This window comes from Heterocephalus glaber, unplaced genomic scaffold (genome assembly GCF_053883595.1).
Source record: "Heterocephalus glaber isolate CG9 unplaced genomic scaffold, H.glaber_assembly_v1.0 deba00001608, whole genome shotgun sequence".
Classification (NCBI taxonomy): domain Eukaryota; kingdom Metazoa; phylum Chordata; class Mammalia; order Rodentia; family Bathyergidae; genus Heterocephalus; species Heterocephalus glaber.
This window is the reverse complement of record NW_028258379.1, coordinates 11,524,320-11,539,722: the sequence shown is the minus strand read 5'-3', so window position 1 is coordinate 11,539,722 and position 15,403 is coordinate 11,524,320. Positions and strand designations below refer to the sequence as shown.

General features: G+C 40.5%; 1 protein-coding gene across 5 annotated transcripts in view; it reads right to left on the bottom strand.

Moving 5' to 3' along the window:
- The window catches only part of Pcnx1 (pecanex 1), a 151,381-nt gene extending 138,053 nt beyond the window's left edge, over positions 1-13,328 (bottom strand). For 4 of the 5 annotated variants that reach the window (XM_004837289.3, XM_013067463.3, XM_013067460.3 and 1 more), the window contains exon 1: positions 12,829-13,328. In XM_004837289.3, coding sequence (XP_004837346.2) covers positions 12,829-12,981 — 153 coding nt within the window. In that variant the 5' untranslated portion in view covers positions 12,982-13,328. The remainder of the gene's footprint in view (positions 1-12,828) is intronic. The other variant, XM_013067464.3, reaches the window with a different exon arrangement.
- Between the last annotated feature and the right edge of the window lie 2,075 nt (positions 13,329-15,403).

Here is a 15,403-nt window from a genome sequence, read left to right as displayed (position 1 = left end):
ATTTTTCTGAATATATATGTCTGGAATCTCCCTCAGACATTGATGCATTAGAGTAAAACAGTGGGACCTCAGGAAAGCTATTTCCATTTATACACGGTGTTTTGGTTTTTTTATTGTTTTGTTTTTGAAAAGAAAAGGATTATAGCTCTCTCCTATGAATCACCTGTGTAGAAGACTGTATCAGGTACCATAGGTGGGTAATTCTCAAGTGGAGTATCATGACACAAACCAGTAAGGTATAAAAAAGAATCCTAATAAACATTTTAGTGTGGCTAAACAACTTCCTTTAAAGCAAAACAAAAAAGATTCATAATTATCCTTACATTAGTCTCACTCTAACTTGCACTATGATATAAAATTTCTGCTACAGAAAGAAGAGAAATGAGCAATAGTTTATATATCCCTTAGAGAATTCTGAATCTCCTCACGCCTATAAATAACCAAAAAATAGAAACTTATTAGCAGAAAGCCACAGGTCAATGCCTGGAGTAGTATGAAGGGCTATGTGGTACACTTTGTGATTTTACACTTACTTTGATTTTATTTTGCCTACAGATACATCTTTAAAAGGGAAGAAATCTAAAAGACACACAATGAAAGCTTGAGTAATACTAAGACTGCATTATGACAAACAAAAACGATGTAATAAATATCAGTCAGTAATTCTGTAATGTCACTAAATTGAAGGGAAAGTAACAGAAATTTGCAGAATATTAATTATGTTAAAATTCTAAAAACTATATCTTGGGACACTAAATTATGGTTTAAGTTTACAGAAGCCACAGAAAATATGGATAGGAATACCACAATTAACAAATCTTTTACACAGAACACTGTAATTGGCCTATACTTTTAAGAAGTTAGGGGGCTGGGGATTTAGCTCAGTGGTTCTGCTGCCTGCCCTGCAAGCACAAGGACCCGAGTTCGATCCCCAGTACCAAAAAAAAAAAAAAAAAAAAAAGTTAGATGTGAGAAAAATAACTAAATTCTAACTGGATCTTAGAATAGAAAAATGACATTTTTAAGGTAACTAGGGAAATCTGAATATAGACTAGATGTTACATACTAGGAAATTATTATCAAGTATCTTTAATGTGATAAGGGCATTATAATTATATATAGAAGATGCAGCCTGAAGTATTTTAAGGGTGAGGGTCAGGATGTTTGCAACACGTCTGCAACTGAATCTCATCGATCTACATGAGAAACTACAAATTCTGTATGACACAAATACAGTACAATTTTTCAGAAGTTTCTGTCAAATCTAAATGGAGGTATGTGTGAATATGTACTACTCTTTCAACATTGCTGTATATGTGAAAAATCTTCAAGTTAAGATATTGGGAATTATAAGATTAGGTTTATTCTTCAATATACCATACTATGTACTTTAATATTCCTGTGGCCTAAGGGGTTTTTAAAAAATGTTAGAGTTTTTTTGATAATACATTATACAACCTTTTTAGATTGTCCATCCTTTCTTAAATCTTTAAATTGGGGATTGCATTACCAAAATAACAAAACAAAAAAAAACTGTTTACTGCCCTCTTAAGTTCCTTTCAGTTTTGTCATAAAGGCCACTGATGCTTAGGGAAATGATGTGTAATGTATATGTGTGGGATAAATAAAATATTTCTAAATGCAAACAATAATTCATTTGGGTTTACTTAACTGTTTCTACTTCTTTTAAAGATTTTTGACATTACAAATGGTAATCTTATGAACACAATATTCTCACGAGTTAAAAACTGAAATCTTTAACACGTGGAATATATTATAATAAAATACTTGACAGGAGAGCAAAATACTACACCTAAGAACATATACTCTCTTAATAAACAATTTTTTCCCTCGTACATAGATCTGTTTGTTTTATGGGAAGGTTATGGATATATTGTTCTAGCATGGAAAACAAACCCCATGAAGATCCCACCATAAGGCCTATCATAATGCCTGGCACACAGTCATTGTCTTAAACGTATGGATTACCCGCTGCACAAAGCATTCTAGGAAATAATTACATCTTCCTTCCAATTTCTCAACACTTTATGACACATAATTAGTCATATTCTACCTTGTAATGTACCTATGTACTTGTCTCATCACTTCTAACTTATAAATTAGGAAAACACTTTCTACAGAAAGGGACAGAGGTCCACTCTGCTATGAATAAACTGTAAAGTCTTTTTCTAAAAATCTTTTTTAGAATTTTCATTTTATATAATTCTCAATACAAAAGATGTCTCTTTTAAAATAGCTTAATACAGGTTCATGGTGAATGTGCAGTTCAACAATACTATATTCGGTAATACTATGTATCTAGGACAGACATAAAACCTCTATTACAAATTATATAAATTTGCAAAGAATAGAATCCCAGACTGTTAAAACAGTAAATCGTATTAAAATTTATAGCATCAAATGCAACACAGAATCCTTGGCTGGATCCTGAAACAGAAACAGGACAACTGCTGAAATCCACAGAAAACATAGAGTCCCTTACTTAATAGTACTATACCAATGTTAATGTCTCAATTTTGATAAACGTGTCCTGGTTATGAAACATTTTAATACAAGAGGAAGCTAGGAAGAGAGTGTACAAAAATTCTCTGTACTGCCTTCCTAACTTTTCTACACATCTAAAATTATGTCAAAATGTAAAGCTTTAGAGACAGTAACTATCATAGTTGGACTTGTTTAGCTTATGTCTAGACCACACTTGAACAAGGAGTAAGGAGGGTTAGAAAAAAAAACAAAACAGGCAGCTATGTGATTCAAGCTTCTCAAATCTGTGACTAATCTTCCTGGAGCTCTGGAGCTCTCGGGGTTCTACTTGGTTTATACAAAATGCTACAGAATGGGATTTTTTTCCCCCCTTAAAACCTCTAAAGGAAATGGCTTGCTTTTCCCTCCTCACCTCCCTTTCCTTATCATAACAAAAAGCAACGGAGACTTTCAAGTTATAAGATGCAGCCCCTGAGGTTCCAAGGATAATGGAAGAACTCTGAACCATTTTTAAATTCTACCGAAGAAAGCATCCAATTTTGTGGAGGATAGACAGAGGAATAGGAAAGGGTAGCTGTTTATTTCCCTGCGACTTGGTAAAGTTCATCTATAGGCAAAGAAGTTAACAGTGGTACAACCCACATAACATTTGTATTCCTTCTTTAAATGAAAGATGTATTTTTATTAGTACATGTTTGTGGTACACAGTTTACATTCTTTGTGTGGAGTTGGTATATGTACATAATACACCTTCCTTTTTACCATCCCCTTTCCCTTCTCTCTCTTCACCCTCCATTTTCATCTTCTCTTTTCCACACCATTAGTTTACACTAGTCTCCTGTTACTACTCTTAGGTGTCCCAGAACACCTACCCAACAGTTCTCAATCTCCTAGCCGTCTGATTTAACTTGGATTAAATAACAGAAAGAAGCAATCAATCTCCTCTCTGAATTATCCGAGTACAAATAGGAAAAATCAGAGCAAAGGTGCAGAAAATATTTTTAATTTGGACTAAGTTTTAATTAAGCACTTTAAGAAAAAAATCTACCTATATTAAGACAAAATGTTATGAAAATTACTTTATTCAACATTCCATTGAATAAGTTTACAGTAATAACACCCTGTTTTAGAAAGTGTTGGCGGGGGGTGGGGGGGGTGGGTACTGGGAAGTACTGTCAGTATAGTTGGTGGAAATTTAAATTAGCACTAACCTTCTGGGGGACTATTAGGCATTTTTACCATTATCTTCTTTTTTAAAGTATTGTTTCCTTGGCTCTGTTCCCCTCTTGTTTTTCCTACCATTCCTGTCCTCTTTCCTCATTTCTGTTCTGCCCACGGTCATTTGCTCTTAACCGAGTTTTAGGTTCTCCCTCGAAAGTCTTATATATGCCTTTAACTTTCCCCCCAAATGTCTCTCCTGAACAACCCTCTTTAATATTTATACTTCAAGTTCTTCAAGCTCAAAGATGACCCTCAAGACTGTTCAGCCATCCTACCATCCCTCAACAGCCAATTCACTTTCTCACTCACCAAAAGGAAAGCATTCCACACCTGGGGCTCTTTCTCAGACATCCTCAAATTTCTCCCCCTCCCCTCTTCCTTCACTCTCCACAGAAAACACGCAAGTCATACATCAAGGAGATTACATAAATCATAGAAGACAGACCTTAATTTATACCAACAGCTAGCTAGCTTATCCCTCCTCCATCAGCATTTGTATCTATTTCTAGAAATTCATAGACAACTAGAATAAAGATTCAACTACAATAATACTCCCTCCAGTGTTTTCTAAATAGCAAAAGACTGGGAATAACCTACATAATCAATAATGGGAAAATGAGAATAAGATACAGTGCAACACACCCCTGCTATGGTCTACTATAGAAATATTAAGTCACTTTTTCCCCACATGGAAACATTCCCAAGCAATAGTTAAGTGAAAACAGGAAACTTCTGAACAGTACAAATTCTATGAGCCTATTTTGGGTTTTCTTTCTCATTTTAAATGTTTTTTAATTTTTAAATTTTTACTAGTACATGTTTGCATTACATAATGATTATATTCACTGTGGGAACATGGTACATGCTCATAACACATCTCAATTCTCTTTATTTCCCTTATCCCTCCTGTGGTAGATTAACTAATGGTCAACTTGGAACGCCCAGCTGAACTGAATCAGTGTGGTTTGGGCATGGAAGATCCACCTGAGGATTGTCGCCAAGGGCATAAAGAGAACTGGAGGGTAAGATCCTGGGCTGTTGATTTTCTAAAAGATTGCTGTGGTTGGTTTTCCTGATGCGAACTTCGCTGAACATGGCTGTTCTCATCAGAGGAGGAACTCGGGTCCTCGCTGTCACTGGGAATGGCTGTTGTTCCCATCAGGGGAGCTCTGATCTTCACTGTGAGCATCACTCCCTGGCTCCAGTGTAGATCCCTCAGCCTAGTGGCACAAATCCTTTACCCCACCAGCACAGGCTTTCCGGCTTGCCCACTGGTGCAGATCCTTGATGTGGACAAACATGAGTTTTGCTGTGGGCTCTAGGCCTTTTTTAAAAAATTAATTTTATTGGTACATTTTAAGTGTACAATATAATGACATGCATCACTGGAAATTTGCACCTTTACATAATCTCACTTGGTACTTATTTTTTCCTCATTCCCCTGCCCTCCCTTCAACCCCTCCAGTCCTATTTACAAAGCTTTTGTTTCCATTTTTTCATTTTCTCATATTAATCCCATTCCCTTCTTTCCTTTCCCCTACCCCTCCCACTTCCCCTTCCCCTTTGCCCCTTTTCTTTCTATTTCACATTATCTATTATACCTTTTAGTCCTTATTTACACTTTCAGTTTCTCACACTAGAGATACTATTCTGTATTTACACATTTGAGTCCTATTTATTTCACTTAAGAGTACTGCCTCAATGTGCATCCATTTAGCTATGTCTCTAATTTCTCTTTTTTATGGCTGAGTAGTACTCCATTTTATTAAAAAAACACATTTTTATCCAGTCTCCAGTTGATGGGCAATTGGGCTGCTTCCAAGTTTTAGTTATTACAAATTGTGCTGCTATGAACATGGGTGCACATATATCACTGTGGTATGATTCTTTTAATTCTTTGGGGAAGATCCCCAGCAGGGGAATAGCTGGGTCAATTGGGACTTCCAGTCATAGTCTTTTGAGTTATCTCCATACTGATTTCCAGCTCTAGGCCTTTAGTTGTACTTCTGTGGGACACTGCTGTGGGATCCAGACCCTTGGCTAGATTCTTTGGGTCTCTAGTGTTCAGCTAGATCTCTTGCACTCCTCTGCACTTGACTTTTTGGGTGACTATTATAAAATAATACTATAAATTATGTGTCCTGTATTAAATCTATTTCTTTGCAAAACCCTGACAACACTTCCACTTCCATTTTAAAAAATGTTTTCTTTTTGTCACCATCAGATTTATAAGTCTATCAGATTAATTACCACAAACACAGATTAACAGCCAGAAAATGGGCCAAAAATATATAAAACAATTATACTAATTCAAGGTACACTTTTAGATACATTGGCCATGCTGGATTACAGTAACTTCATTTTTTTTCCTATTGTCTTTTATTTTGCATTCTATTTATATACTCGGTTTCTCACATAAGAGAAACCATTTGATATTTGTCTGAATTACTTCACTTAACATTACAATCTCAAGGTACATCCATTTTCCTACAAATGACTTGTTTACCCTTCTTCATGGCAGAGTAGTATTTATTGTCTATAAATACATTTTCTTTATCCATTCATCTCTGGTGGATATATAGGTTTCTACCAAGATTTGGCTATTTTGAATTGTTAAACATGGGTATGCATATATCACTGTAATAAGATGTCTTTAACTCTCTCAAGAAGAAACCTGTAAGGGGAATAGCTGGGTCAAATGGAATTTCTAGTTTTAGTTTTTTTGAGGAATCTCCATATTGATTTCCATAGTGGTTGTGCCAGTTTATACTCCGACCAATAACGAAGAAGCCCTCTGACCCCTACAGCCCCTCCAGCATTTATTACCTGACTTCCCGGTGACAGCCATTCTTTCTGGAGATGGAATCTCAGTGTTGTTTTAATTTGCATTATTCAAATGGCCAGTGATGTTGAACATTTTTTCATGTATTTATTGGCCATTTGTACCTCTTCATCTGAGAAGTATGTATTCATTTTAGATGTCTGTTTTTTAAAGGGTCTTTAAATTTGGGAGATCTAATTTTTTTAGTTCTTTATATAGTCTAGATACTGTATTAGTCCTTTTGCTATGAGCCCATTTTTGTAACCAAAAAATATTTATAGGTCCAAATACACTTCAGGAGGGCTGGGGATTTAGCTCAGTGGCATCACCGCCTGCCTTGCAAGCACAAGGTCCTGAGTTCGATCCCTGGTACCAAAAACAAAACCAAACATAACAAAAAACCTAAAACAAATACACTTCAGGTACTAAAATGTTCAGCAGACTGGGGCAATGGGAGGTCCTCTTGCCTCAGCCTCATGAATAACTAGGACAACAGACTCTGTAATTTTTTTATCTAACTAAAAAAATCAGAACAGTTGAACAAATAACAAAAGTTACAACAAAAAGTTGTATTGGCACAACAGAGGAAAATCTAAGCACTAAACCAAAGTACAGTATTAAAGACTAAAACACAGGAGAGGATGAAGAATACAGTTACCATTAATTTATTGTAAATTAAAAGTCTCACTTGGAAAGAGAAAGTTATATTCAATAAAGTTTTCCAATGTATTTGAGTTCTGATTAATACTACCTTTAGAGCTAGGAATGTAGCTCAGTGGTAGGTGCTCGAGGCCCTGGGTTCCATTCCCAACACAGCCAAAAAGGGAAGGGTTTGGCAGAGATACCCACCGCTATGTTGGAGAGAGCGCCTTTATACACAAAAGGCAAAACTGAAAAAGCCTAAGCCCTCCTCTACAGGAAAATTGAAAAGTAAACAAACTGTAGTACCTTCATACTAGTGAATAGTACTCAGCAATGAAGAGGAACAAGCTTCTGATATCACAACACCCAGGATGATCTCAAACACATGCTGAGTGAAAAAAGCTTACAGAAAGTATATGCAACATAACTCTATTTATGTGAAGTTTTAGAACAGGAGAAACTAATCTATGATGAAAAAATGAGAACAACGGTGAGAGGATTAACTGGGAAGGCCAGGGGGAAAAGAACTGGGGTGATGTGATGCTGCTTTACAATACGATGAGTTTGCACTACACAGGTGTCCACATTTATCAAAATCTATCCAATGGTCTACTTAAGATCTGTGCCTTTACAACTCTAGCTAATGGCCAGCTTAAGTATTTAGGATGATAGGTATTAATATCTCTAACTTAATTTACATGCATCCTCCTAAAAAAAAAAAAGTGGACAGATTAATGGATGTATTATAAAAAATGTAAAATCTAGGTGGAGGATAAACTTTTTTCAATTTTTCTGCACCTAAACGTTCTCATAATAAAACACTGGAAAATTTGACTCAGTCAAGTCAGCTAAAGAAAACAAACTACCTGGTTAAATCTAAGTATTCAAAGGCTGGAAAAGAAATAGAAATTTTCCTACTTTTTCAATTGCCAAATGATTTTATGGCTTGGAGAAATTTCTCAAATGGTAGAAACCATTCCACTTCTATTTTATTTTATTTTTTAAAATTCTTTTATTGGTACACTTTAGGTATACAATACGTTTACATTTATCATTGGGTGCTTGTACCTGTATACGATATATTTTGGTTCTTATTTTTTTCCCCATTACCTGTGCGCCCTTCACCCCCTCCACCCTTCCCTATTTACATAGATTTCATTTCCATTTTTTTTCTTTTCTCATAATTTTTCTTTCCCTTCTTTCCTTTCCCCTTCCCCTCCTACCACCCCTTCCATTTGTATTTTAAAAAGAGAGAATATTTTAGGAATCACTTGCTATTTTTGTAAATTCACAAACATCTCTATAAGTTGAAAAACGAACACTTTCTTGGACTTCATTTGTAGACCATGGAAGCCAGGGCCTTATATATGCTGAGCAAGGCTCTACCATTCTCCCACACTGTCAGTCCCTTATGTAAACAGACTATAATGTCCTATTTCATCAACTGCCCACAACTCTTTATAGAAGAAAACAGCAAGATGAGCAATATGTTATGGTAATAGTTTGACTTAATAAATCCAGAGCTACCTACTCCTCCAGACATACAGCATTAGAGGAAATACTGTTCTAATTAGCCATTCTTTCAAACGACATTTACTGAAGGCAATTCTAAAGGTGAATAATTTCTCTATTTCATAAGTATTTTCTTGCAAAATACTCATGAAATATCTCACAGATGAGTAAATCAAGGTCCAGGAAGGTAGAAAGTCTTGCCCAAAAAGACACACAATCCACAAAACTGAGATTCAAAAATCAACATAACACCAACTCCAGTCAGCTTTCTACCATGCAAAAAACACCAACCGACCCTCCAAAGCTCACCATCTGTGGCATGTCATGTACAAAATAATTACAGCAAGATAAATGGAACTTAGTAACTTAAGGAAAACATAAAAGATGATCAGAGTTAAGACAATTTTTCTTGACTTTTCACTACACAGAGGTTCTTTAATTGCAAAAACTACAATTCCACCTTTGAAAGTACCCAGAAAAACTCCTGATATAGAAGATGTTGAATCCTATACAAAAAATCACAAGACTCTTAACTCAATGTGCGACCTCTCCACAGACTTAGGCTCTTTAAAAAGAAAAAAAAAGGGAACCTGCACAACAGCTCTGGCTTCCAAAGGCTCTGTGTAAATCCCAGCTCACCTATCTGCTAAGGACACGAACCAAGTCACTAATGGCTAAGTCTCATGAGGACACAGGGTTTGGGATAAAAAAAAATCTCCAGAGATACTGTGGTAATTCTTTGTTACCTGGAAAAATACTAGTACTGTTATATCTGATTAAATATTTCTAGCAGCAAGAGTGTGTGTGTCTGTGTGCTCATCATTGGTACATGATTTTTACTGATTGTAATAAAGATCATTGGTCTTTAAAAAAGCTATACACATACTGAATAAAGTCATTATCACTTGTAATTATTATTGGAAGAGCATACAAGTGATAATCTATGGCTAAGCCCAGCACTTGGGAAGCTGAGGCAGGAGGATCACCAGTTCAAGGCCACCCTGGGCTATACAATGAGTTCAAGGGAAGCCTGAACTACATAACGGAACCCCGTCTCAAAAAGCCAAAATAAGGGGCCGAGGATTTAGCCCAGTGGTTCTGTTGCCTAACTCGCAAGAGCAAGGTCCCAAGTTCGATCCTCGATACCAAAAAAAAAAAAGGCCAAATACATAGGCCGGGGATTTAGCTCAGTGGTTCTGGCGCCTGCCTTGCAAACAGCAGGTCCCGAATTCAATCCCTAGTACCCCCCCGAAAAAATGTGGCTTTTTTTGGGCAGCCTGCTATGCAAGCTCAAGGACCCAAGTTCGATCCCCGGTACCAAAAAAAAAATAAATAAATACATACATACATAATAATCTCTGGCTAACATTTTAACCCAGAATGTTAGATTTTGCTTTATTTCAGGTATATTCTATCTGCCTCAATACTACAGTACAAATATATTTCCTAAAATGTTTACAAATCTTCTTTGCTGACCTCCCCCAACTTAGATCCATGCCCTGACATAAAACTTCTAAACTTCTAAAGAGATAACAGTTCTAATGCTTGCAACTGCTTATTATTCCCAGGCTAGACTTTAAGTTCCTTGAAGGCAAAGTGTAGCATGTTCATTTCTAATCATTCACATTACATCTATGTGCTTGGAATAGATCTAAATTCTGAGATTATAGCAGTGAACAAAATAAAGTCCCTGCCTTAACAAGATAACAAAAACTTTAAACAAATACACATACCAGTTAGTGATACATACCATTTAAGCAATAGTAAGCAGACTCCAGAGCGTGGTAAGAGCTCACAAGTTGCTGTTGCTGAACAGAAAAGAAAGGATGTCAGGGGAAGCCTCATATACCAGAAATCTGAAGTAGAGAAAGCCACACAGGTACTGGGAAGAATAAGTCAGAGGGAAGAGTAAGTGCAAATGCCCAAGGGCAGACATATAGTTGTTGGGAAGACACTGAGCAAGCAAATGTGTGGTTAGGGAAAGGGACAGACACACAAGGGAAGGCAGGCTCTAAAGGCAGAAGAGTGACATGATCTGAAAGAATCGCTCAGACTTCTATATAAAGAATAAAGAATAATGAACAGAAACAGTGAGCCTCACTGGAACACTTTATGAATCCAGAACGGAAAGAATGGTGCCCTCAACCAACAGTGACGACAGTGATGCTGATAGTGGTGACAATGAGCTGGGTATCGGATGGGTTTTGAAGATACAACCAGCTAGGCTTGCTGATGCACTGGATGTGAAAAGAGAGAAACAGAAAAGTCAAGGAGAGCTTTTAAAAGATTTGGGAAGGGCTGGGATATGACTCAGTGAGTGGTACAGTGCTTGCCTAGCAATCTGGAGTCCTTGGGTTCCATCCCCAGCACAGCCAAAAAGAAAAAAAACAAAAGACTTGGAATTGCCTTAATTGAAAAAATTAAGTCAGAGTAGCAATTTTATTTTCCCAGATCCAGCAAAGTATCTAGTAGACTGTAGGTACTCAAATATTTGCGATTTAACTGATAAACTCCCAAAGTCAAGTAAATTCAATGCACTGGTTTCCATTTGCTCTAATATTCCTTCAGCAGTGTTTGTTAATTACACAAAGAGACTTAACCATGATCACACAGTTAACTGTAGATGCTAACACAGAAATTTTACACTGGGACACAGCAACTACTAATCCTAACAGCTCAGGAATCATTTTCCATTTTAAATCTACAACTCTCCTGGATACAAGAGAAATCTGCTATGAAAACTCTGACATCCTGAGGATTCTTACACCCGAAGTAATTAACCTGTTCATGAATGATGTCATATTCCTGGAAGGTATAGTGGTTCTATTAGAACTCCCTAGGCCAGAATTAATTGAAATTATAACACTACATGATAAAACTTTCAGAATTCGACAAGACTCAACAAGTCTCCTAAAAAGCGTCTAAAAATAGCTTTTTAAAGCTCAAACAATGAGTCCCTTCAAAACAATTTCAAAGAAAAATTGGAATCTGCTTGAGAATGTGAAATTTAGCACATCTTCTCCCAAGCAGGTATTTTTTCTGCCAATAAGGCTAAGTGAAACTGCGAGTCACTGAGGAAGAATTGAGTGTCTTCACTTTTGGCGCTTCTCAGTAGAATTGCGTTCAGGGACTTTAGTCTAGGTCCATGAAAAACCATAGGTTACCAAAAATATACTCAAAGAAATTCTCTGAAAATAAAAGTTACTATGCTTTCCTCCTTCCGGTTACTTTAAATTTTTAACTAAAACTTTTAAGTATTATTTCTCTCCACAGCAGTTTCCCTAACGCCCCACTGTAACCTACTGTGCTTTTTTTTTTTTTTTTAAGTGCGCTTAAAACTTTCAGGGAAAATAAGCATAAAAACATATTCACAGAAGCTGGTCCTAGTAGATTAAGCAACAGGCAGTACTGTACTTTCCTTTTTCCTATCAAAGGCCTCGAACCAACCCAAACAAATCTCTGAAATGCCAGCCAGATTCCCCGTATCTCAGTCGCTCCCTCTCCCCAACGCTGGCCTGGAAATGCCGTAGTCACTGACCTCGGAGCCGAACAGAAAAGAGCCGACGGCGAGCAAAACACAGATCAAGAGGCACTGACAGTTACGGGCCAGGTTTACAGCCAACACCGCGAAGCGAGCGGGAGCCCGGAGCCCACACGCGGTCACGCTCCGAGCGGGGTGCACACGTCCTCTCCCCACTCCGAGGCAGGGAGCGCGGCGGGGCGGCGGAGGGGGACCTCGCAGGGGGACCTCGCAGGGAGCGCCCGGGGAGGAGGGAGCGCCCCAGGTGCCCGGCGGAGCGGAGAGCAGAGACGCGCGAGCGGCCTCAGACCAATCCGGAGAGCCCCGCAGAGGCGAGCCGCCCGGCCCTGCGCTGACCCCTGGCGGGCAGGGCGCGGGGGTCGGGCTGGGGAGGCCACAGGTTAAAGACCCCCAGGAAGCGGCCCGGGAATCCGCTGTTCCCGGGAGCAGGCGGGGGCCCGGGGGCGAAGGCGACGGCTGCTGTTGACTTGATCCTCGCTGCAACAGGGGAAGCCCGAAAGGGAGGCGAGAGAGGCGGCGTGGGGGAAGGGAGCCCGACACCGGGATGCGGCCCCGGGGCGCAGGGGCACCCCGCCCTCACACTCACCATGTAGAGGGTGAAGGGCAGGCCAAGCAGAAAGAGCCACAGGTAGAGGTGCAGCGCGTTCACGAAGGTGGCCTGGTGCGGGTCGTAATACCAGCCCCCGCTGAGCGTGGCCCACACCCCCTGCCGGAGGATCTGCAGCGTCTGCGACCCCATCCCCACCCGGCGCCGCCGCCGCCGCCGCCGCCGCCGTCCCCGCCCCGGCCCCAGCTCGGCCTGGTCGCGGGAGCCCGCAGCTGCCCCGTCTATCCTCCGGAGCTCCGGGAGAGCGGGCCGGCGCCGCGGCGGCCGCTAGTGCTGTTGCAGGAGGAGGAGGAGGAGGAGGAGGAGGCAGAGAGCCGGGAGGAGGAGACGGAGGAGGAGGAGGCGGCGATCGGCGGGGCGGAGGAGGGTGACGGGGAGGAGGAGACCGGCCTCCACAGCGCCGCCGCCATCTTGTCTCCTAACACCAGGCGCCCGAGCCCGGCCCACGGCCCGCGCCACCCCCGCCTCTGCTGCCGCCGCCACCGCCGCCGCCGCCGCCGCCACCGCCGACGCGATTCCCGCCGGCCGCCAGCTTGGGCCTAGCGGAGCTAGCGACCCGGCGCCCGGGAGGGACGCGGAGGAAGCCGCGCCCCCGCCGGCTCCTCCCCTCCTGTTCCCCCGCCCTCTGAGTGGGGCCTGTAGGGCGCGCGGGCGCCTCCTGCCGGCGCCCAGGAGAAGGCCGCGCGGCCGAGGCCGGAGTCTGCGGAGGGCGCGGTGACCGGCTGGGGGGCCCCAGGGGACCCAAGTTGTGTCCCTGGTAGACGAACCTGGCGAGTTCACTTAGTGCCTGAACTGGGTCTTTCTGCAGCCAAGATCTACTGTATAGGCTTTGTCTTCAGAAAAGCACCCTGGCTGATGTTTTGTGGTATGAAAGACCGAGGAACGATTGAAGCCAGGAACTCTGAAGGCCTGGGAGAATTAGGTGCGGCTAGTGGCATCGCTGAAAAACCACAAATGCACACAGTTTGCGTAGGCTTTTGGAGCCTACCCAGAGACGAGTTGAGTGAAAGAAAGGCACATCCAGAATTGCAAGGATTTACTACTTTCAAAGAGACAAATTGATAGAAGTTGGAAGAGATATAAAAGCATGGAGCCGGCAAGTTATCTCTTGTGCACCATAACTTTATTTTTAGCAGCCATTTTTTATCAATGGGCCAATCTAAACAGGGTTGAAAGATTAACTGTGACTCCACCCCAAGTTACAATAGTGTCTTGTACTTTTTATAGCTGTGAAAACTGCGAATCATTCTTGGCTCTGTGCATGTCTGATCTCATTGAATGAATTTCTTTTTTTAAAAGTTTGAAGGTTGAGTTTATCAGAGCAGTGAAAGTACTCTATATTCCCAGATTAAAGTTGCTGTCATTGAGGGAAGCGAGACAGCCAAAGAAACCAGTGACATTGTAAGGTGAATAGTGAAAAACCATCGCAATATTCCCGAGTAGCATGCTACTTTATAATGTACAAATATTTCCTCAGCGGTTGCATCTAACCTTCACAGCACTGCTGTGAGGCCAGCATAAACAGGCCCTTCTCCCTTTATGAGTGAGGGGTCTTACACTCAAGGGCGCTAAATGACTGTCCAAAGTAATAAGTGGTTGAGAACTCAGCTGTCAAGCAGTCATCCTCACCACACGGAGATTTCAAAGTTTGTATTTTTTCAGTGCTCTCTACCTATCCACTTGGGTAAGAATTTGAACTGATAACTTCTGGTTACCTGTGGTTAGCTTAAATATATGACCACTTGTTCTCAAAGTGAAGTTAAGGGACATCACCTAAGAACTTGTTAGAAATTCCAATTCTCAAGCACTGCTCTCCGGAAACAGGGTGGTGGGCCCTAGCAATCTATTTTAAGAAGCCTTCCGAAGGATTCCAGGAGACCTTCAAGGTTGAACTACCACTGTGAAACAGTCTTGATTTGTTTATTTTCTTATACTCACAGAGCCATTGAGTTCCTATGAAGTAGGTATCTTAAAACTGACAGATGTGAATGAACAAGGCCAAAATATATTTCAAAATATATCTAGAAGCAAAATTGAGATTGGAGAATGTAATGTTAAAATTAAAGTAGGAGTCTTGTGGCTTGGTTGCAAACCCAAGGTATTGTCAAGTTTTAATTTGTTTCTCCTAAAGGAGACAGGAAAGCTCTTGGAGGAGATTTTGGATGTGATCCCAAGCTTTCCCACACAAAGAAAGATGTAAACAAGGATAAAATTCCAATACCAAATCAGATTCCACACCAGAAAACATCCGATGTGGTTTAATATGAAAGGATTAAGTATAATAAGGGTGAGGTAGACTGGGAGAAATGGAGACTCGAACTAGATACATCCATGGAATGAGAGGTAGACCCAGCTGGCCTGATAAATGTTCAGCCAGAAGATAGTATCTGAAGAATATGGAACTGGCGCCAAGCCAGAAAAGCAGCTAGCGCAGGCTGGTTGAGCAGAGAATGTGAGCATTGTAAACCAATGGACAGCTGGAACAAAGCCTTGGGAAATCCAGGAGCAAGCAAAAATGGGGAAATCATGGCAAGCATTGAGAAAATGTGTTACT